Here is a 21,176-nt window from a genome sequence, read left to right on the forward strand (position 1 = left end):
GTGACCAAGGGAAGATGTGACTACGGCCCTTCAAACTTTCGGGATGCCTAGGCAGGACTAAACGGTGCTTGCAAACAAAGAACATGCCTGCTCGTTAAGACAGGCTGGTCAAGTTTACCACCAAAACTCTACATCAGCATTTGCCAACCCTGTCCAGCTTTGGGTAGCCAGAGCTGCACTCGGATCACTTGAAAGCGTCTCCCAGTAGCGGCCAGTACTAAGCTCAGAACTGTACCTCCCTGACACCTGCATGGAGGAAAACTCAGACTGTGCCCCCTTCTCCTTAAGGTGCCTTAGAGCTTGTGACAGGAATTTCATCCACTGCTTGGAAAAGCTCCAAGGTTGCAGCTTAAGGGAACCAGAGTTCCCTGGGTCTCAGAGTAATTCCAGAGCTAAAGCGGTGACAGACATCAGCTCTAGGTCAGATGATACATGCCAGCACTCACCACTGACCCAGGGTGGCAACCTGCTCCCATCCGCTACCTCCTGACCTAGGAAGCCCCTTAGGCAATTACAGCAGCAGTTTGCCAATGGAAAAACCACAACAGCATGACACGGTGACTCAAAGATCTAAAATAGACCCCTTGCGCCTACAGAAACTGGTGCTAAAAACACAACAGGTGAACGAGAGAACATTAACTGCCATGACTGATACTAGAGCAAACCTCACTGGGCACTTAAGGAGAACAGCAAAACCAGAATAGTAGCAAAAGCCTGCATGCCCAGGACTGTAATAAAAGAAAAAACCCTGCCTGGAGATTGTTATGAGCACAAGTAATACACATCCTCTTCAGTTGCGATCTGAGTTAAGACAGACAACAAATATCACAATACACCCATACTGATCAGTTGCAACAGCTCGCCTCTCACTGTGTCTGTTATGGGTCACAGGTTCTCCCGCTTGTCTCAGCTACGTTGGGCACCAGTTGCTGTAGCTGGAGCCCAACTCAGGCAGCCTCACACAGGGCACCCGCTGCTGCAGCACAAGCAAGCTATCAGGCTGCAATAAGGCTTTTACCATCAGTCAGATTCTACTGTCTGTGCTGTTTCTCCTTCCTCCAGAGATCAGATCAGATCCCCTCTCCCACACTCCTCAGGGCTATTTAACTACTTAGCAGGAACGAGCTACAGCTGCTCATCATCCATGTCCCTCAACCCACTGCCTTGGAGGCAAGGTCACAGCTGCATGTTATCAATACTCATCAACCCTCTGCCTTCACTCCTCTGCACTCCAAGAAATTGCAGGGAAGACAGTGACAGAAACCTGTGTTGGAACTAAGTGCCTGGTCAATGCCTCCAAGTAACAGCAGCTGTGACATGCAGACAGACTGTGAAGGGACAGATGGATCCAAGAATTAAATTAGGGAATGAGGTAAGTAAAAGGCACAGAGAAACAGAGACCTCCGAGTTCTGGAGAGTATATTTTGATGTACCCAATTTCTGGTTTTGTGGCTCAGAAAGAACAGAGCCCAGTTTTTGTCGCAGCAGTTATATGGCTGCAAAGGGAAGGTGAGAGCCAGCAACAGAACTCCTTCCTGGCACCTTCTGTGTAGGAGCAGCGGCCAGACGTTTTCAGTTTCGGAGCAGGGCTCCGTGGGAGTGACAAAGTGAGGGGACTGTTTTGTGGCCGAGAAGGAAAACCATGACACCACCATACAGGAAGCAATTCCATTTTAATAGTCTCCAAAGTGTCACGGTTCGAAAGGAAGAACAATAGGGTAAGAGCACGAATATGCAGCCAATACCGACAGAAGCAGCGTTGGTAAGCTTCTCAATATTGCTTTTTGGTATTTCACAGGGAAAAACATTGAGCCTAATATTTCTCATCTGTAGAGTTCTTGGGGGCTTTGGGGAGAAGGAAACTGACACTCTTACTAGGTTGTCTGAGAATCACAGTTTACGGTTACTCAGTGTCTTCTGGTCTCACAGGATGAGGCAGAGGTATAATTGATTTCTTCTCTGTAACTCTGCAAAGAGCTTTCCTCGTACCTATGGCAAAAGAAAATCATGCTATTATGAAAGACAGTCATTGCACAAAGCCACGTTAAGTGACTTCTCTATTACGTTAAGATCATTTTTCAAGAAGATTTCCTAGAATATCTTGAGTTGCAAGTGACCCATAAGGATTCATCAAGTCCAACTCCATGCTCCTTGTGGGACTACCTGAAACTAAACCATATGACTAAAAACATCATCCAGATGCTCCCTAAGCTCTTGACAGGTTTGGTGCCCTGACTGAACGCCCTTTCAGTGGATAAGATTTTCCTAATGTCCAACCTGAACTTCCCCTGACGCAGCTTCATTCCGTTTCCTGCAATCAAGTTTCCTAACTGATGTACTCTTCAGTAGGAAAAGCTATCTAAAGCAGAATACAGAATCCCATTCATCAACGACTATCTGAACTTGTACAGGCCCAGGAACCCTCAACACAAGAACCTTTCCATTCAACTTAAGGCACAACAACCACTTACCGTAAGCATCTTCATCTGGCTCTCCACTGCTAGCAGAGTAGCGCTCCGATACTGTCCGGTACACACGGCAGCCGAGCTGCTTATACATATTTACTGCAACCCGATTTGATACTCTCACAAAGAGATCGACGAAAAATCCACCCTTTCTTTGGAAACATAAAACCAAAGAAAAACCACAGTAAGGAACAGCAGGTGAATGTATTGCTAAATAACCCATAACTTGTAATCTGACCAAGAGCAGGTCTGACGATGTCATATGCTAATCAAACACCTTTCACACTGCAGTAACAGATGCACTCCTTTCCCAAGGGACAAATCCGGTATAAGTTCAGATTTTATTCTATTTTTGCCATATAACCATTCTTTTATACCAGCCTGTAGGTTCAAAATTATGAACAGGAAGAACAGGGCAAGCTAAGCACTCGCACAGGTCTCATATACACATAAGAAATCTTTCATTAAAAAAAAAAATCATCTAAAAATCCACATTTTCAATTGCATTGGCTTAGGGACTGCCTCCTTCAATGTGCGTGGCAGGGGGCAGTGGCGGAACGGGTCACAAAGTTCAGTCACCTAACACAAGGCAGCCCTTCTCCTCACAAGGCAGATTCCTCAATGTGCAATTTTCCCATTTTACCAATTACAATGGGGTTGCCCTACCACCATGAGTTCAGGACATTTCCCTGTGGGTTCATTTGATGCTCAATTAAATCTTCAGCAAGTACAAGCAGCCAAGCATGACAAAAAGTAAGCTAAGGTACTGTCTGCCATACAGAATTGGTTCCAAGGCTGCCTGCAGGAACTGCAAAAATCTCATGATCACTGAACAAGCACGCTGGAGACCCTACGGGAAAGTGTTGACCCTCCATGAAACTCTCTTGCTGTCAAGACAAGGACCTTTTTCTATACAGTATCTCTATTAGAATTCAGGCTACACCCTACTCATTCTGGCAAGTTAGCTTTCATAGAAACCCTGAGATCTTACACCGCCACATGACAGTTTTAGTCTTGTTCTCTAATTACAGGGAATCCTCAGCGAATCAGAACACTACTTAAAGCAAAATTCCGGGTCTCTTTCATGCAAGTCAAATACCTAAGCCATGTCAGTTGAGAGGTTACTTTTAGAAGATTAAAGATAAGCATGGTACTCACACTTCTGAAATTTCTCCCAGTAGTTCCATCAATTTAGCAGCCAAACCCAGCTGTTGAAATTCCGGTGCGACAGAGAGAGCAGTAACATGTCCGTGCCACTCTTCCCCAGCCACAGAGCCTTCCGCTTTACCCAGTACTGCGAACGTACAGAGCATCAGAGCAGTAAGGAGCACCTTGGGAATAATGCACCACACGCAGCCACACGACTTTACAAAAAACCAAGCAGTCTACAAACAAACATTGCAATGATTGTGGTAAAGGCTTAAGCAGTGATTCTATGCTATTACTCAGTGATTCAGCAGCCACTAAGTTTCATTTTGATGCAGTATTACAGTTTTTTCTTTGTTAGTGTAAATAAATAAATGGATCTCCACAAATTCATTGTTTGAGGCGTGACTTCCAAATGCAAGTTTTAAGCAATTCTCTTGAGTCTTTAACTGAGCGGAATTCACGACTGAAGGAACGGAGGGCTAGAAGCCCAAAACTCACTCACCATCCCAGCAATTACTGAAGACTTTATTTGACTATGGGGCAATAGAGCTTGGGACGCTTTGCCAATGTGGCAAGAGAAAGCAAAGGCCCTGGAAACACTGGACGTTTAAGGAAAAATAAAAAATAAAAGCAGGGATGGGTGTGTGTTCTTCATAGTTCCTCTCCTTTCTACACAGAGCCAAGCTACTGTTAGCTCGTTAATGAATATGCAGACTTCCACAGGGCACTCTTATAAACATCAGGCACTGCTAAATAAGCAACTGATGGGGTGGGTACAGAGAAACCTTCCGTACAGCAAACGCTTTAAGCTTTACTGTTAAACACTTCATTTCCTGGGTCCCTACAAAGACTCCCATTCTGTGCCCACCTTCTCAAACCTGCCAAAAGAAGGGGAATAAAAACAACTGGAAGGAACAAATACATATATATACATATATATATATATATATACACACACACACACACATATATATATATATATATATATACACACACACATGTAAAAACACGGCGAATCTCTGTAATTAAAAAAATTAGGAAAGGATGCAATCATCCAAGTAATGAGGAGTTAACTGATGCGCTGCATCGGACAGTCTTGTCAAACTCATGCTGGTGAAACTAAGCTCATACCAGTTGGTTTACTGAAACACTTGTCATTTTGATTCAAGTATATGTATGCTAAGACATTCGGCTATAGAGTGAGTGCAAGAAAATACATTTTTGCACACTACAGCAAGAGACCTGCAAAGGGCCACGGTATAATATGCTTCAAAAGAGTCTGTGGTACAAGAAATTCAGCCTCATGGGCTGCTGGCTCAAACACACTGGTGGAACACTCTGTATAACTGGCCATACGCACGGTTTACACGGAGTGTTGTATGCAATGCACATGTTTAACTAGGTATTTATGGTTTAAGACTTGTTTTAGCTCCTAAGGCAGGCAGCCAGCAAAGATGTTTTCAAGAGTTAACAAGGAACAGAAATTAAAGGAGTTGCTGGTTTTAAGAAGCTGACTCATCATTGTTTTGAAAAATGGCACCATATGGATCACTGTTAATGCGCTTGTAGACAAAGCGAAAGACCTTGGGTTGCGGGCAGCTGTGCAGCTTTGTCTGAATCTTCTGAGGGTAGGTATCTTCTGTCAGTTGCTGCCGGGTGTCATCAACAAAAAGAAACAGGCTATAGTCTTCTGGATTCTCCACTCTAAACTTTTCAGCACAAAGCTGACATACATCTGCGGTAGTGATGTAGGGTCTTACTAGTAAGGTCTTTCCTGTACACGCACTGTTAACTTCCTGGAATGCAACACGAAGGTAGTTCTGTAGAATGAGAAAACAGACATCAGAAACAAAACCTCCAAACCTCATCCTCTGAAAACAGGAAGCTCAGCAACAAACAGCAATCCTCTCTATGTTCTAGTTGTGAAACGCACACCAGTGATTCCTGTACATTACAGCCACCTTGTGAATTGACGTTGGTGATAAGACTGTGGCAGGCATAACAAATTCATAAGTTGACATCCTCCTTTCCTTGGCTCACATTCTAACCCTGCAATTACAAACGAACAGATAGCAGTCTTAAAGCCCCATTGAAAACACCAGTGGTTTTAACGGGACTGGGTGTTTGGCCTTACTAGGAAACTAAATGCTGTGAAGCAAAATAAACATCAGAGGCTGTAGGACAAGGCCTCAAGAACAAGAGTCCAAGTACTGTTAGCCTGATGAATAAGACTTGTAGGGCACAAGCCCTGGGAACCAAGGAACAAGCCAACAGCAGACCCCTGAGCCGCTACAGCTGAGGAGGCAGCCAGGCGGACAGAGAAACAAGTAGCCAGATAAGGGAACGGATGGCGCCGATATGTAACTTTGTTAATCAAGAAAGCCGCCTAGAAAGAAACCCCCTAATCTTAGAATAGGAATTGTTGCTATAAGGTAAACTAATCGGTTCCTATTGTTTAAACGGTGTGTCTTAAATGTCAACCAATCAGTGTGTAATATGTAGAAGGTAGAGACGTATATAATTGTAAGAAAATCACTAATAAACTGACATCTTGCTTGCATCAAGCTGTGTCCCGTCTCCTCATTCGCCGCAAATTGGTGACCCTGACGTGATCCAGTGAAGGATCCGACGTGGAGGGGCTCTTGAATCACCTGAGCGACATGCAGCAAATCCCACAGAACTTTGAATGATCCGCTGAAAGGAAGCGGGAGCTGGCCGGCCTGAAATCCCTCCGGAGTTGAGAGGTGAGCTGTGGGAAATGCGTAATGGGGAATCGGGCTTCGTCCCCAGAAAGAGACGTTTATGAGCTTATGAAAGGTCTCCCTAACAAACATGAGAAAAGTATTTCTGGGCATGACCTTAAAGCAATGCTCAAGTGGGTGCAAGTAGATATGCCCGCAGTGACTGCATCTACAATTTTTACACGGGAACTTCAGGACAACACAGAGGTGAAATTGTGGGATTCTGCGACAAAAGGCAATACTGAGTCCCACCATCTGCTCTCTTCATGGAGAGTTATTTTTGAGACTCTGAAAGCACAAGAAGAAAAGGCAGAGGAAGGAGAGGAAGAGGAGTCGCATGCTCTTTACCAGCCTCTAAGTCACAGTGCTCTAAACCCCTGGGTGTCAATGCAGTTGAGTATCCGTCAGAGGAAGATCCCTTTGACCCAGGACTGACAGACCCTGAAAAAGGACCTGATTTATACTCTCCTGATCCACGCGATCTGTGGGCAAAAATAAAGAAACAAGCTTTAAGGGAGGTGGATTTAGAAATGGCTAAGACTATAGTTGCTCCGCTCTTGTACACTCAGGGTCGGGCAGGGGGACCACGATGGGAGGCTCTTTCTTTTTCGGTTGTTAAGGAACTGCACCGCAAGAGGCAGCATGCCCAAGAGATGATGCTGCAACTGCTGGTCAATACTATTGAAGAGAAGCGTCACACAATATGTTCATCATAAGGAAAAAGAAAAAAACCCAACCCTCTGCCAGCAACACACAAGGGTGTTGATCCACAGGTTGCTGCACGATAAACCATTCACACTCTTTATGCTGCAGCATGCAAAAGGCAATCCATTTTCATGCAGGACATTTCCATCACATTAACCAATGGCAACTTAGTGTCTGAGCCTGATGTAACCAAATTTCATCTAACAGGCTTAGAGGGAGGCAGAAAGAAAATTTACTCTGCAACATTAAAGTAAAACCGTATGATCACGAGGCAAAAGCTGGATCTTTTTTCTCTGCTGAAATTCACACATGTGCACAACTGATAACATAGATTAATTCTAAACAAGTCCTACAAGCAAACGTAGTTCTACGTTTCAAAAAGTATTTAAAAAGTAAAATAAAAAGCAACTGGAAAAAAACACACCCAACCACAAAACACTTTTGGACACATGAGCAAAGCAGCCTGCCATCACGTGCTTTTTTGCAAAAAACTAACTGCAATTAGAAACTAAAAGCAGTAAAATGAAAGGAGATGGAAAAAATGACAGTAAGAAAGACCTGTTTATTTACTGAGCTGATACTTACGTTTGTACGCTGAATAAATTAAGCATGCTAAATCACAATGGCAAAAATTCACGTTTCCTAAGAACAAGCTGTTAAAAGCTAAGACTGAGAAGAATGCTCATATGACTTCAGTTCCAAAGAGCACTCTGGGTTTTTAATAAACTTTTGATAGCTTGCAGACTGAAACACTGGAACTTTGCAACAGCTTTTAAACCATTAGGACTGAGCAGAACTAATCCATTTTTGTTAGCCGGTGTGAAGAAAAAATAAATTAAAAAAAATCAAATCAGCTCTAAATAAGGCAAAGCACACTACAGTTTCAATTTCTAAAGTAGCTAACACACAGAAGACCTGTTTTTCGATGCTTCTAGATGGACAGGATTGCTTCAAGGAGAGGCTGAGGTTTGTGCAAATGCCTGTAACTCATATAGTAAGTATCAAAATTCTTTATGCAGTATCAGCAAGTTGTATTTCATCATCATCAAAATACCGGATTTTTTGCTTTTCCATCCTTTTGAGGGAGGGAGGATGAAGGCCTTTCCAGGACCCAAAAGCTGGTGGTAAGGCTGTGAGACAGCACCACAGACATGTAGTGACCACATCCTGGTTCAATGTGGGAAAGATGAGTTGAGCTGAAGCTGTGTTACACATACCTTGTAGGGAAGGTGCTTCATGTCAGGACTGCAGATGTGGAGAAGGGAGATGGAAAACTGGCATTCTGGGCAGGCAGCAAAGTGCTTGAATTTGTGCCAAGCATAGCCTGGAAGCGGAGCGACCTTACTGATTTGAGGCTCTCTTTCAAAGAGTCAAAGGAGCAGCCCTGGACACAGCTGGTGCCAGCTCTTCCCGTGCTCCCCTGCATCTTCCAGCATCCAGCACGGCGGCCAGCTGTACAGGTAGCTTGGCTGAAGTTCAGTTGCTGAGGAAGAGAAGGTGAAACTGAATACAAGATCCTGCTGAAAAAAATCTTCTGTCATTTAGTCATCCAGCAGAAATACAAAGGTGATTAATTTTCCTATTAAGCGTAATATTTTGCTAGAAAGAACAAAGAATCAAGCTACTTGAATGTGACACCTAACTACAGGTAAGCAGAATATAAAATGGATCCCAGTAAGATGGACTAGCTTTGTGCGCTTGCCACAGTTTGGAATTTCTGTTTGTCAGTTCTCCTGTTCCTAAGAGAGGCATATTGTGGGAGACTGCTGCTTTTCCCAGCTCCTTCCTGTTCAGTGATGTGCTGTGGTTGTTTGCATGGACACTGATAAAGCAGAAGGAGCCACAAGTGAAAGGTTTAATTACCTCCTGATGACCCCATGCCTTCATTTATCAAGCTCTTAGCTACATCATAACTTATTGACGGTTGTTGTTAGCCTCTCCAGCAGCTTTGCACTGTGGTATGGACTGTAAACAACCAGACACAAAGGAGTAAATCCTTTCTTCTCGATTCCAACATCCTCCTTGCTTCAGTTCGCAAACTGATGCATCTGGACAGACAGCAGCACGCCTATCTACGTAACAATCTTTTCCTATATGAAAGGCATGCAGACTTGGTTTTAAAAGATAAAGTAATCCCGACTGTTTTGTTATTCTTCAGTTGGAGTTACTGCCCTACTCTGAAAGAGCAGTAAGAAATGGGAGGGGGGAGAAAAAAAACCCACAAAACAAACTACAAACATGAAGACATCCACAATACAGAACTCTACTCCTTGCTTAAACTTTCAAATTGTAGGCAAGCTTTTCTGCCAAGTCTCCTCTCTATTACCCACGGTAAGCCACCAATCGCTACTGGGGAGTTGTGATGATTTATACCACTGGAAATCTGGGTTTGTTCTTTTTAACAGCAAAGCGTACAAAGAAGCTGAATCTAAAATACAATTTGGTCTGTCCTCGCTCTGCACGACTTAAATACAAAGGACAGTGGGAAAGCTCCATTATTTAGTGTTTCCTTTATACCATCATAACCACACTCTGTTATGAAGTGGAAAGACTTTGAAACAGAGGCAAATTTGCCAGCCATCTTCTCAGCACTGCTTCACACCACTTGTGGCCCCAAGGAAATCATTATGAATCATACTTCTCAAATGGAGATTTCCAACAAAACAACCATCCCCTGGGCTTTTTTTCTCTTCAGCCTAAAGCTCTACCTGAAAATCATCAACTGAAGGCATTGTTCTGTTAGTTGTCCTCCTCTTGTGCCATTGCCGGAGAGTATCTCTAGCTTCTGAACTCAGCAGCTGGGCAGCCTGGTCTTCCTGGAAGTTCTTGATCAGCAAAAGTGCTCCATAAGCACTTGCCAAGGAATATCCTCCTGTGAAGGACAGCAGGGGAAGAACAATTCACAGTGGTTGCAAACACCACGCCAGTTCCAACGGGTCACAGTCAAAAGTACAAACGATTTCTGTTTTGTTTTTTTTTAATAAACAGACGCACACATACACGAAAGTCACTGCATTCTATGGCCAAAATATTTATACGTAAAGAAAAACAGCTTACTTGCCTGCAAAATACTGGACAGTGTGTTCTCAGCTGCTAAGAGCCGTGCAGTGGTTGCCTGGGCTCCATATTATCAAAGTGGTGCAACAGTATCCATCTCTGGGTCCGCTAGCGCTGGGGGTGGCCGGTTATTTAAATGACCAGTGTCGCTCCTTTACTCCTGAGTGTTTTTACAAAGGTGGAACATGAGTTTTCTTCTAAACAGTTTCCAAACAGCGATTTGTTTTCTTCCTGAGCTTCAAGCGGGGATCAAACAAACACAGCTGTTTAAACGACATAAAAGACCATCTACCACTGTTCAGGAACTTAAAAGTGACCCCCTTAGTGGCAACAAAGCAATGACCGAGCGTGTGATTTGTACCTGGAAGCATCCCAAAGGTTTTGCTTTTGTTTTTAAAAGGCAGGCTGTGTTTGTTCACCTATGTCCAACACTACATCCAACTAGTTCAGGAGGCAGCGTGTACAGCTCTCCAGACTTCACCTTTATTACATGAGTGGAGAACAAAGTACAGCCACAACAGAGTTGCCGATGTACAAAAGGAGCTGCAGGTCACAAAGGAAAAGGACTCTCAGCAGGAGGCAACAGTCCTCAGCAACCAGGAGAAACAGAAGACAGGCTATCATATATTTCTCTTGCTCTTTAAGTAAACTATTTGAGTGGGAGCGTTCAATTAAGAGGCAGCACGGTCTATTTGTGGAGTCATTCAGAGATGCAGTCTATGCTCACAGTAGTGCTTTCTGTATTACCGACAGCATCCTCTCGCTTTCAGCTCTGTGATGAGTTCAATACGTGGAAGACACGCAAGACCCACCAGACAAACTGGAAAATACATTTACATTTGAACCGCACAACCCCAAAGCACTAAACAATTTTTCCTGCACCGTACAGTTTAACTAGTGCACAAACAGGGCCAGCCAATAGATGAATGACTTTTGCTACATTAAAAACGACACGACTTAACAGCCCAGTAAATATTTCTGCCTTTCAAGCGTGTTAATGATCTCCAGCTTCACATCTCAAGTATTTTCTGTCCTAAGATTCCTGAACAATGCACCCTGCACACAAAGCAGGGAACAAACTAGTACTGAACCAGAGGAAACCTGACACAGTTCTGTCATGCATATCGGCATGTAAAAGGATACAGCAATTTCAGCAACCCAAGAGATAGCAGAAATGGGACGTATACACATATACTTAACTCACAGCTGAGCTTGGTCACAAGAACCTTTGAAACTTCCTCATAAACTGATAGATTCTGGGGCCTACCAAGGGCTGGCAGAATACCTCTTTGTTAAAACCACCACCGTGAAAACAAAGGAGGGAGATTTCCTTGCCTCTAGCAGACTTCAGCCATTGTTCAAGAGTGCCTTAAGAAACATATTCCTAGGCCTCATAAAAATACTCTGTGAGAAGCAAGTATCGGGCATAAACCAGGATCATTAAGGGGGGCAACATTCTCAAAAGCACTCTCCCCAGAGGGGCAGAGAATTCCCCCAAAGATTTTACAAAGCACCTAACCCGGGTCCCATTCCAGGTCTCACAACTCAATTGAATGCTGCAGACCCAGACATACTCTCGGGACATTTTCAGGCACAGAAGGATAACCACAGTTGGCACCCACACAGCCTATGTTTGCTTGCTAAGTCAGGACGCCTCCTCCTTCTTGGCAGAAAACAACATACTCCCTCCTAAGACGTCGGTAGATTCCCAGGTCACTTGGGGCTGTAACTCTGCAAGCTAACCAGCCTTCTCTTATTTTAAGGTGGAAATAATTACAAGGTTCTCTTGTTACACTACCGCCATCACCGACTACATGACTCCATCAAAAGGGTTTCTACTCAAACGAGGTGAGGAAGAATCCCCCTTCCCCAGCCCTCCACTCAGTTCTAATAGCAGTTGATTACCTTCTCCATGCAGCAAAGATGGATCCAGCAATTCCACCATGTATTCAGTTTCAGTATCCAGCTCCAGCGTATCACCCTGGGCCAGCACATATGCCAACACAGGCAAGAAGTCATCAGCTCCAAACAGCCTCCCTGGGTCAAAGAGAACAAAGGCAGCGATAGACAAATCACACCCTTTTACCAGTTTCGGTGTTTGAAAGGAAAGTGTTATTTTGCTGCCTTTACTGACCGAGTTTGTATTACTCTAGAGCCTCTCGTTACGGATGTGCAGCAAAGAGAACATCATCGGACACTTGGTGGGCAGCGTCCAGCTTCATCTTGTACTTCTAACGAGCACAAACTGGATGACGCCGACCTTGAAGCACGCAAGGGAATTTAAAGACTGGGCTCACCTTGGTGTCAGCTCAACTGGTGAACTCACAAGAGGTAGCCATGCCAGTCTGGCCTGACCTCCACCCGCACTTCTGTCAGTGGCTAAAAGAAAATCAATGGGCATTTTCTTTATACGTGCACGGACGACGTCCCCTTTCTGGAAGGATCCAGCCACAAGTATCCGTTCCTGAGTCCGAAACCCAGCAGAGAAGCCTGTATATAAAAGCCTATTAGATTTTACATGAAAACTCTGCACATTTCCTTGATGGATCATGGTTAAAAACACCAGTGAGCAAAGCCTCACGTAACTCCCAACTAGCTGGTGAAGCATCATCAGTAACAACAGCACGCAACACACAGAGGCTCTGCTGTACCTAGGTCTGTATGTGTTCCTCTTACCGCATTTAAACTTTCTCTTTAGAAAACGCTATGTGGCTAGATCTCTGGGTCTGGCCAAACTGTGCTCATTGCAGAAGCGGTGTGATGGTCACTTGAAACATCAAGATCGGGAGCCAGTTTAAACTATGGCGAAACTCCAGAGGACTGAAGGGCTGATATTGAAAGTCAGACCAGCTAAGACATACCCTCCAGGTATTACACTATTATATGGCTGAGATTACAGGACAAAGCAGGTACTGGAAACAGGTGCTGGCTCGATGCCACATTTTAAAACTTTACATGACAAAGCAAGACAACCCCAAGGAGCATTTGCTGCATCTTAGCCCAAGCCCCTCAGTACAATGGTTCACCAGAAGCCTCTCAGTACTTTTCTTTTGCATGTTGGGAATACCTTACTCAATGTGATAATACAGTATGGAGAAAAAACCAAAGTTTACATCACTTTGGGCAAAGATTCCTATATACATTTTAAAATGCAGGATTTTGCACAGAAATAAGCCAGGTCTAAGCTCCTGCCCAAATCTTGCCAAAGTGCCTGGGGGTCTTTTACAGCCTCAAGCTTTCACCATTCACCTCAAGTCTCAAAAGAAAGCAAGCATCCTGATCGGCACAGAGCCCAGCTGCAGATTCAGCGCTCGAAAGAAAACTGCCAACCACCTGCAGCAGCTTATACTTTCTTAAGAGAAAAAAATCTTCCACTACCACCAGCATTGCTTCACCTTAGCTCGTGACCTACCACGGCAGCGTATGATAAGATGTCAGGCAATAGAGCTGCACCTATGAATTCATGCTGTCCAGCACAGCGTTTTAACTGTGCCACTGACTAATCAAGCGGGTCTTAACTGGTCTGTGGTTCCATTTCACCATCTAGGTTTCAAGTCACTTTGGGACTCCTGCTACAGCGTAAAAATAGATGTTATTTCTCTTGCAAAAACACAAAGAAATTGTCCAAATGAGAACGTTCAGAGGCACAGCAAACCCAAAACACTGGATCAGGGGCTGCTTTCCTCCAGCCATTAACACAGAGCCCTTGTAATTGTCATATTGCATACACACTGCTGAATTACTACAGCTAGATACTGGGTGCATCCTTTATTACGATTTCCAGGAAAATACTAATTTAGAACCAGTGTCAAATTCTAGGCTTACAGGACAGCCTTTCTGACAGCCAAATTCAAATGCCTACAGTCAAGCAAAGCTGGTGGTTGGGTTTTTTTTTTAAGCTGCTTCACAACTCTGCTTCACACTGAATTTGTAAGATGTGCTGCCAGATGCAGAGAGATCAGGAAGGAAGCAGAGGAAGAATCCCTCTCAAAAGGGCAAGGAGATGCTACAAGAGCTCCAGGAGGAGGAGACAAAGCTGCAGAATCAGGTGGTCTCATCTCCTCCACCAAAACACAACCCCAGGTTTAGAAAAACAATGACCTTGAACCACAGGAAGCACCATACCTGAGTTATTCTCCATAACAGTATAAATCAATTTGCAAACTCTCAGCAGCAGCATGACTTTCTTTTCAGGTGAATACATCTTCTGCGTGGTCACAGACTTTCAACATCCACATAGTCTGGTGTTGGAACAAACACGCCCGGTTCCTGAGGATTCCTCTGCCGCACCACCTGAAGGTTTTCCTTCAGTTGTTTCCAAAAACCATCTGCAGTATGAAACACTTTCAACATTGCTTCATTATGGCTCTTCAACAGCTTCAGAATGCACTTATGCATGGCCTTCTCCAGGACAACATCTGCAACGGGAAAACACAAGTTGAGCTGTCTTCCTCCTCTAGAGCAGAGCCAGTAGTAACAACCCCTCCCAAGAGACACTGTAGAGCAAGACCTACTTGCTAAGGCTTAGTTATTACAGAAGCTGAGTCTCCAGATGTTTGTCAACAAGAAAATAAAAGGCAGAACAGAATCTGTATTCTATTTTCATTTCTGACAACGTGGGAAGTACAAAAAAACCCACAAAGGCAGACTACAAATTGTCACAACAAAAAAAAACCCAACAAAAAAAGAAATAAACCCCAAAACAAAGCAGCAAGCAAGCAGCAGCTCCAGTTAACTTTTTCTTTTGTTGGCCAGAAGTGTCCCGGTTTTATTTTACTTTGAGCTTAGACTTTAATTCTGAAACTTGAAGCATAACACAGTCAAAACCCTAACTTTTGTCTGCTTTGGCATGAAAGCCCATCTTTTTTTGCATGGTTTCCATCAGAAACTATAACTCACCCAGGGTCTCCTAAAACTTGGCTCAGCTTTAAGATCTTTATGATGCTGGACAGATTACGGGCACTAAACTATAAATGAAAACCAAGCTGCGTTTATCCAGCTTCAGATTTCATCATGCAAGCTTATATACAGCTTTGTCATCAAGTCTGAAGTTCTTTGTTTGGCAATAGTGTGCACATGGCACAGTAACCTCTCAGTTATTTTTCTTTTATTCTTGTTTTACTCAAGGTTTTCTTTAACAGTCAGTCTCCATTTCCAAGGTACAGAACACATCAACAGAGAAAGCTCTTTGGTAAATATTTTCTTTGAAAACCTTTACTTTGTAAGTGAATTTTCTCTCCCACTCAGCCTCCCTATGACAACATAGCTTACATTAATAATTAGCTTATATCCATTATTTGTACTATAGTGAACCGCCACAAGCACAATAGAAACTAAGGACCCTTCAGCCTGGCCACAGCACAAACACCCTGGCGATGGGGCAGGACCAGAGCCCAGACTAGGCAGATGTATTAGGGGAGCACAGGGACCGAGAAGAGAAAGAGGAGAGGCCGTGTCACCACTAGATCACACATTTATACAGGCTAACAGTGGACATCCCTGCTGCTAGCGGCAACTCAAATGTTTCGTTAAACCTCATGCCCTTTCCAGGTTCTTTCCCTGTTCTTACATGTTTCTCCTAGACCAGTCTCTTTTTTTCTCCCCCTGGCCTGCCCTTTTTGGGGGTGGTTTTTTTTTTTTTGGAAATTGCAGGCTATTCCTAAGGCTTGGGATTTACACACACACACACTCCCCTCCAAATAAACATTACCTACTACTTTCGTTTTCTTGCTTTTGCTTTATGTTTTCATTTATTTTATCCTTGTGTTCAACCAATTTTCCTTTTGTGCCTTCAGACTGCTCTTTCTCATACAAACACACCCTTCACACACTCCTCACCTTATGGTGTCTTTGCTTCACATGTAGCATTTATTCTGTACTTGTCTGGCACACAATTCCCAAATGTCCAACCCTATTGGGAGCTCCCATCTCCCCTGTCCCAATTCTGCTGGGGCTTTGGTAGCTTCTCTTACTATTTTCCCCTTCCGAGATCCTGATGGAGGTGGCAAAGCCATGTCTGCTTCATTCCCAGACGCTTCAAACACATCTAGGTGCTCTCTCATGGAGCCTGCAAAAAGGTGGAAAGAGTGAATGTGAGGAGCAGCACTTGCCCTCTGATTTTCTATAGCCACCAGTAAAGGCATAACCAGTCTGACACATGGTCTTGATGGCCTGTCACACAGCGTGAAGGGCAGATCTAGCTTCCCACCAGACCAAAGCCACCAATTATACATAACAAGCGGCAACATTTCAAATGACTGATCTGGTAGAGCCACACAATCACCATTGACAGCACTACCAAACCCAGCCAGGAAAGCAGAAGCATCACCCTTCTGCACAGTGATAGAAACTGCCTCTCCCTGCTATCAGAGCCATCCTCAGGGCTCACAGGGCAGAAATATTTTTCCACCAAGAAAAATGCACAAATCTCACCCACTGGTATGTTAGCTAGCTGAATTTCTAGAGCAGGAGTCCTCAAACTACGGCCCGCAGGCCAGATACAGCCCCCCAGGGTCCTCAATCCGGCCCCCAGTATCTACAGACCCCCCCTGCCCCTGCCAGGGGTTGGGGGGGGAGGGGGCGGGGAAGGGAACCAAGCAACTGCAGATGACTGCCTGCCACTTCATCTGCACGCCGCCCCCCTGTTTAAAAAGTTTTGGGACCCCTGTTCTAGAGGGTACACATAGTTCCTTGGTAGCTTCACTGATTTTTATTTTATTTTTTTTACAGTTCAGCTTGCTTCCTTTATTTATACTGCCTGTTCAGTTTTCTAAAAAAAGTGAAACCGTCAAATGCTTTGCTTGTAAGTGGAACATCTCTGCAGTTTGCATTCCAAGTGCCTATCTCATTTAAGTCAAAATTAAAGCAGTCTGTGCCACCAAGCACTGGATTAAAGAACTCTCTATGCCCACGTTAACTCCCACAGGCTTCCACTGGACATGACTAGTTAACATCAGACATCCTTCCCCTCAGCAAAGCGGGGTCATCACCACATCTGGTCACAGGAGGCTCAATAAACTGTAAAGAGTTCAGCACAGATCCCCAGAGCCCTTGGTCCAAAAACAAGGGAGCACCTAGCTTAGGATGGGACATCGGAAAACTCAGTACACTTCTCCGATCCTCTTTATAGGCTCCAGCCCGGCTGGTTCAGCTGCTGCCTGCAGCATCAGCACAGAGGGAGCTGCAGAAACCGTCCCTCCCCAGAGGCTACAGGAACTGGACGTGGCAGGCAGGGAAAACTCCTCCATAGAGCCCCAGTCCCTGGTCGGGGCCAGGCTTGTTACCTGTAGGCAAGAAGTAGAAGCCTCAAGCCTTCTGCCCTCAACCCTCGCTTAGTGCTGCTCCCACAGCTTCCCGTGCAGATGAGCGTCGCAGGAGGCGTTATTTCACATTGGCAGTTTGTCACGGGCTCCAAAAGCAGTGCCTGCAAATGGCTCCGAAATGTACTTGATCACACTCCACATTTACTCTAAAAACTTAAATCTGAAGCAGCACAGAGAAACAGAGCAGATAACTCACATGGCTGTGCTCAAAGCTCTGAACAGGGTCTAAATACTTATTGCTGAAGGCTGTTCCTAATGGTTTCTGTGCCGTTAAGGCAATCGGGTAAACAAAAACAGGACAGAACATTGAGTAAAGCATCCTTCAGTGCTGTCCAGTGACTCTGTTACAGCTAATAGGAATCAAATTAAATAAAGGACATAGCCTCTCTTTGGAATCGCAGCCGTAACTGCCTTGGCTCCGTAAGGGCAGACCGAGAGAGACTGTCATTTTAATGCAGCACGTTTGCACAGAACTAGAAAATGAGGAGGTGACTAAGACATGGCAGTGTGTCTGAGGCGGTTGTTGTTCTAAAAAACAAAACAAAAAATCACAACCAAAAAAGCCCACCAAACCAAACAAAAAACCCCACCCCAAAACAACACACAGCCTTTTATTCTCTCTCGTGAATTCTTGGAATAGTCATAAGAACCACAGAGTTCTGCCCTCAAATTAAAAGTGGCAAATTCCAGCAAGTTGAAGCGGCCAACAACACAGCAAGATTGATAAACACTGGAATTATTTCTCAATGGTCAATAAACAACCCTACGTATCCTAATTAATAGAAAACCTATAGAAACGTTTAGATTATTATGAAAGCCTGGAAGGACAGCATTTCTAGTAATCTGGGTCCTAGACCAATATTCAGTGTCAGAAGACACCTATAAGCTGTTTATCCTTTCTACTGAACTGCTGTTACTGCTGCCTTTCAGAGAAAGGTGTTTCTGGATCCGATCCCCCAAATCAATTCCCAGCTAGCAGTTTTCACTGATTAAATAAAAAAAAGTATAGGAGGGTCATCCCCCCCAGGCAAATGAGCATCTAAGTTCTGAACTGAGGACTGATTTGTTGCATATGAACATCTCTGTATACTCCCCAAATCCAAACTGGCAACAAAAATTCTTGTTTGCTTCGGCATATGCAAAGTGTTTTCAGCTGTCCTCCCAGGTTGCTTAATACTCTTCAAGCCAAAACAGACACTCTTCGGGTTTTGTGGGGGTAGGGGTTTTTTGTTTGTTTTGCTTTTTAACTGAGCATCATTTGAGCTGAGCACCATGTAGTGTTCCTGAAGTGATACTTATCAATCATTAGCCTCTAGCCTCAAAATGGGAACAGGAAGTGATCTGATAAATGAATTGTAAAGGCAAACCAGCTCGTTTTGTCATGACTTGTGGATGCATCTCTATCCTGTGCTGACGTGCTATTTTGTTTTGCCACAAACCCCACAAGTCTGCATCTGGAAAGGACAACGTAGTAGTCATCACCACTGTCCTTACACAGCCTCTTTACAGCCTCACTGCCTGAAACTGCAGGCGTGCTCTTGCCTTTTCCTGGCTTCAGTTTACCTGTTACCCACTACTGTTGCTCCACGGAGATTACCTGTCAAACTTCAGATTTACATACAAGCCCTGATCATCACCTACGACAGAAAAACCATCCATCCATAAAAGAAGGGCTCAGTAAGAGACTGAACGAGCCTGGGAACCACCACAAAAAGGCACAGTCCTGTAAAGTAACGTTGCCTGGGAGGCTGAAAGCAGAAGGCTGCTTTAGAACACCACGGTGTGTGGTGTGTATGTGCAGAATACACGACTACGCTGCATTTGCTTTCTTATAGCTCTTCCTAATGTCTTGCACATGTATAGACTGGCATGACTGATACAGATCTATTTCAAGACACCTCATGTCAGGATGGCCAGGTGTCCAGCTCTTGGTGGACATCTACAGTGACACATGCCTCACCCCTTGTGCAGACAAGGGCATCTCCTCCAAAGAAGCAAGGCTCGAAAATCAAGACCTCACACAACCTATATGCCTTGATAATCTGCACAACCCTGAAAAGAAAGGTAGGACTGAGGCAGGTGATGGATAGGTGGTGGTGCCAGGAGCTAAACAACTAGGGAAGACAGGTCTCCGGGTAAACCTCCTCCCATTTTACCCGCCTAAAGCATGCCAATGAATGACAGAACTATCTGTGCTAGGTCTGGTTTGCTTTGTTCAGCTGTGGGTTAATTAAAACTCACGTTATGGCAGTGTGGTAAATACCTATCTTTTCTTAAAGAAGAGGTAATAAAGGACCATGGAATAAGTCACAAAGCAAATCAAAGGGATGCCTGGGAAAGGGAGAACCAAATCCTCTGCTCGGCACTTTTACCGCTTGTTTCTTACTTGCCCTATCTGCCTGCTCCTATAGCGAAAGGAGCAGTGGTGAGGGACACAGTGGTTGGCCTCGACTCAATATGAAAAGATACTAGGATGAACCACAGGGTAAGGGAATGGGACACCAAAACAAATGTACAAGCACCTAAAAAGTAACGCAGCACTAGAAAACAGTCACAATTTTTTTTTCCCCAAGAGCCAGTAGTGTCATACCATTCTAATTCCTTTAAGAGGATAACTGGATCAGCGAAGTAGAGTTCCCTAGGGATGGGATGAGTTCCTAGAGTTCCTAGAGTTCCTAGGGGATGGGCTGTATCCTAACCTTTTTAAAGCCTAAAACCCTATTCCATGCAAATCTCCTATAAGCAAACAAGGGAAATCCTGTCATGCTGTAATTACCATAAGGTGGGTGGCTTGAACGGGTGTATAAAATACTGCACTTGGAGCCCAAGACAGGTATTTGCACAGGGGTCAGCCATGATGTCAGAGCAGAGACTTTACATACAAAATCTGCACATGACATCACAGCACGGGTGGAAGAAGGGCAGCCCCAGTCCTTCGCAGACCAGGTTTAATTAATAAGTGAGAAACGGGCCTAAAGCTAACGTGACAAAATCTCATGAGAACAAAAGTAAAACATTGCCTCTCAGCAAGAGGAATACAAAAGCAAAAGCGCTGCTCAAAGCAGCCTCCCCGGAGCAGCCGGCAGAGTGACTCAGCAGGGGACGGGCTGCGCCCCTGCACACCGCAGCTCTGCCCGCCCGCAGACCCCAGCCCCTGCCGCAGGGCATGGCCTGCCAGCCAGGGACCAGCACAACCTCTCCAAGCCTCCTGCAACACCCAGCGTTTAAGAATCCATTACAGATGAGACATACCAAAGCAAAGAACAGACAGTATTGTTTAGGCACCTTCCCACACAACCAGTTAATACCTTATGGCCAAATTACTGAAGCAGCCAGTCGTTTCTTGGGCTGGGCCCAGGCTTGGGCATTGAGACCGAAGCTGTTCGGGTGCCCACCCTGCCTGGTAGAACAGCGACAGTCGGCTTGATTCCCTTCTCTTCACAGACAAGATGATGCAGTATTACCGTTAGATTGCAACACTACCAGAATCATTCCCGGTTTGTATTGAAGTACAACAGTAAGTGTTATGACACACAACATGTTAAAAAAGCAGAGGAGAGGTTTACGTATAGCCAAGGACCACTTACTCCAACTTGTAACTAAACTGATAAATCAACTGAAATATATTTGTCAGGTAAGCATTAACACACACAAAGTAAACGCAGTAAGATGATAGTTTAGGCTTAAAGTTCAAGTCAGTGGAGCTTTCCCTGGTAAGAGGCTCATTCCTCTAACCA

General features: G+C 44.5%; 2 protein-coding genes, 1 long non-coding RNA gene and 1 other non-coding gene across 5 annotated transcripts; all 4 read right to left on the reverse strand.

Annotated features, from left to right (window-relative positions):
- Nucleotides 1-369: 369 nt before the first annotated feature.
- On the reverse strand, nt 370-454 carry LOC121082354. Its single transcript, XR_005825991.1, has one exon. It is a non-coding gene; the product is annotated as a small nucleolar RNA SNORD45 (small nucleolar RNA).
- A 1,202-nt stretch (nt 455-1,656) lies between these two features.
- LOC121082351 (N-alpha-acetyltransferase 20-like) lies at nt 1,657-4,090 on the reverse strand. The gene is made up of 3 exons (XM_040581686.1): nt 3,624-4,090; nt 2,472-2,617; nt 1,657-1,989 (listed from the first exon to the last, which is right to left on the reverse strand). Exons 1-3 carry the CDS (start codon nt 3,776-3,778, stop codon nt 1,904-1,906), a joined length of 387 nt encoding a protein of 128 aa, XP_040437620.1. The 5' UTR covers nt 3,779-4,090; the 3' UTR covers nt 1,657-1,903.
- Nucleotides 4,091-4,583: 493 nt separating this feature from the next.
- Nucleotides 4,584-12,305, reverse strand: LOC121082348 (ras and Rab interactor 2-like). The gene is made up of 4 exons (XM_040581684.1): nt 12,284-12,305; nt 12,023-12,154; nt 9,769-9,932; nt 4,584-5,434 (listed from the first exon to the last, which is right to left on the reverse strand). Exons 1-4 carry the CDS (start codon nt 12,303-12,305, stop codon nt 5,117-5,119), a joined length of 636 nt encoding a protein of 211 aa, XP_040437618.1. The 3' UTR covers nt 4,584-5,116.
- An 83-nt stretch (nt 12,306-12,388) lies between these two features.
- Nucleotides 12,389-20,835, reverse strand: LOC121082352. Of its 2 annotated transcripts, none has more exons than XR_005825989.1 (3): nt 20,748-20,835; nt 14,243-14,535; nt 12,389-12,486 (listed from the first exon to the last, which is right to left on the reverse strand). It is a non-coding gene; the product is annotated as an uncharacterized LOC121082352 (long non-coding RNA). The 2 variants fall into 2 exon arrangements; XR_005825990.1 differs by lacking the exon at nt 12,389-12,486 and adding an exon at nt 12,578-12,607.
- Nucleotides 20,836-21,176: the final 341 nt, after the last annotated feature.

Source organism: Falco naumanni, unplaced genomic scaffold, assembly GCF_017639655.2.
Source record: "Falco naumanni isolate bFalNau1 unplaced genomic scaffold, bFalNau1.pat scaffold_75_arrow_pat_ctg1, whole genome shotgun sequence".
Taxonomy (NCBI): Eukaryota; Metazoa; Chordata; class Aves; order Falconiformes; family Falconidae; genus Falco; species Falco naumanni.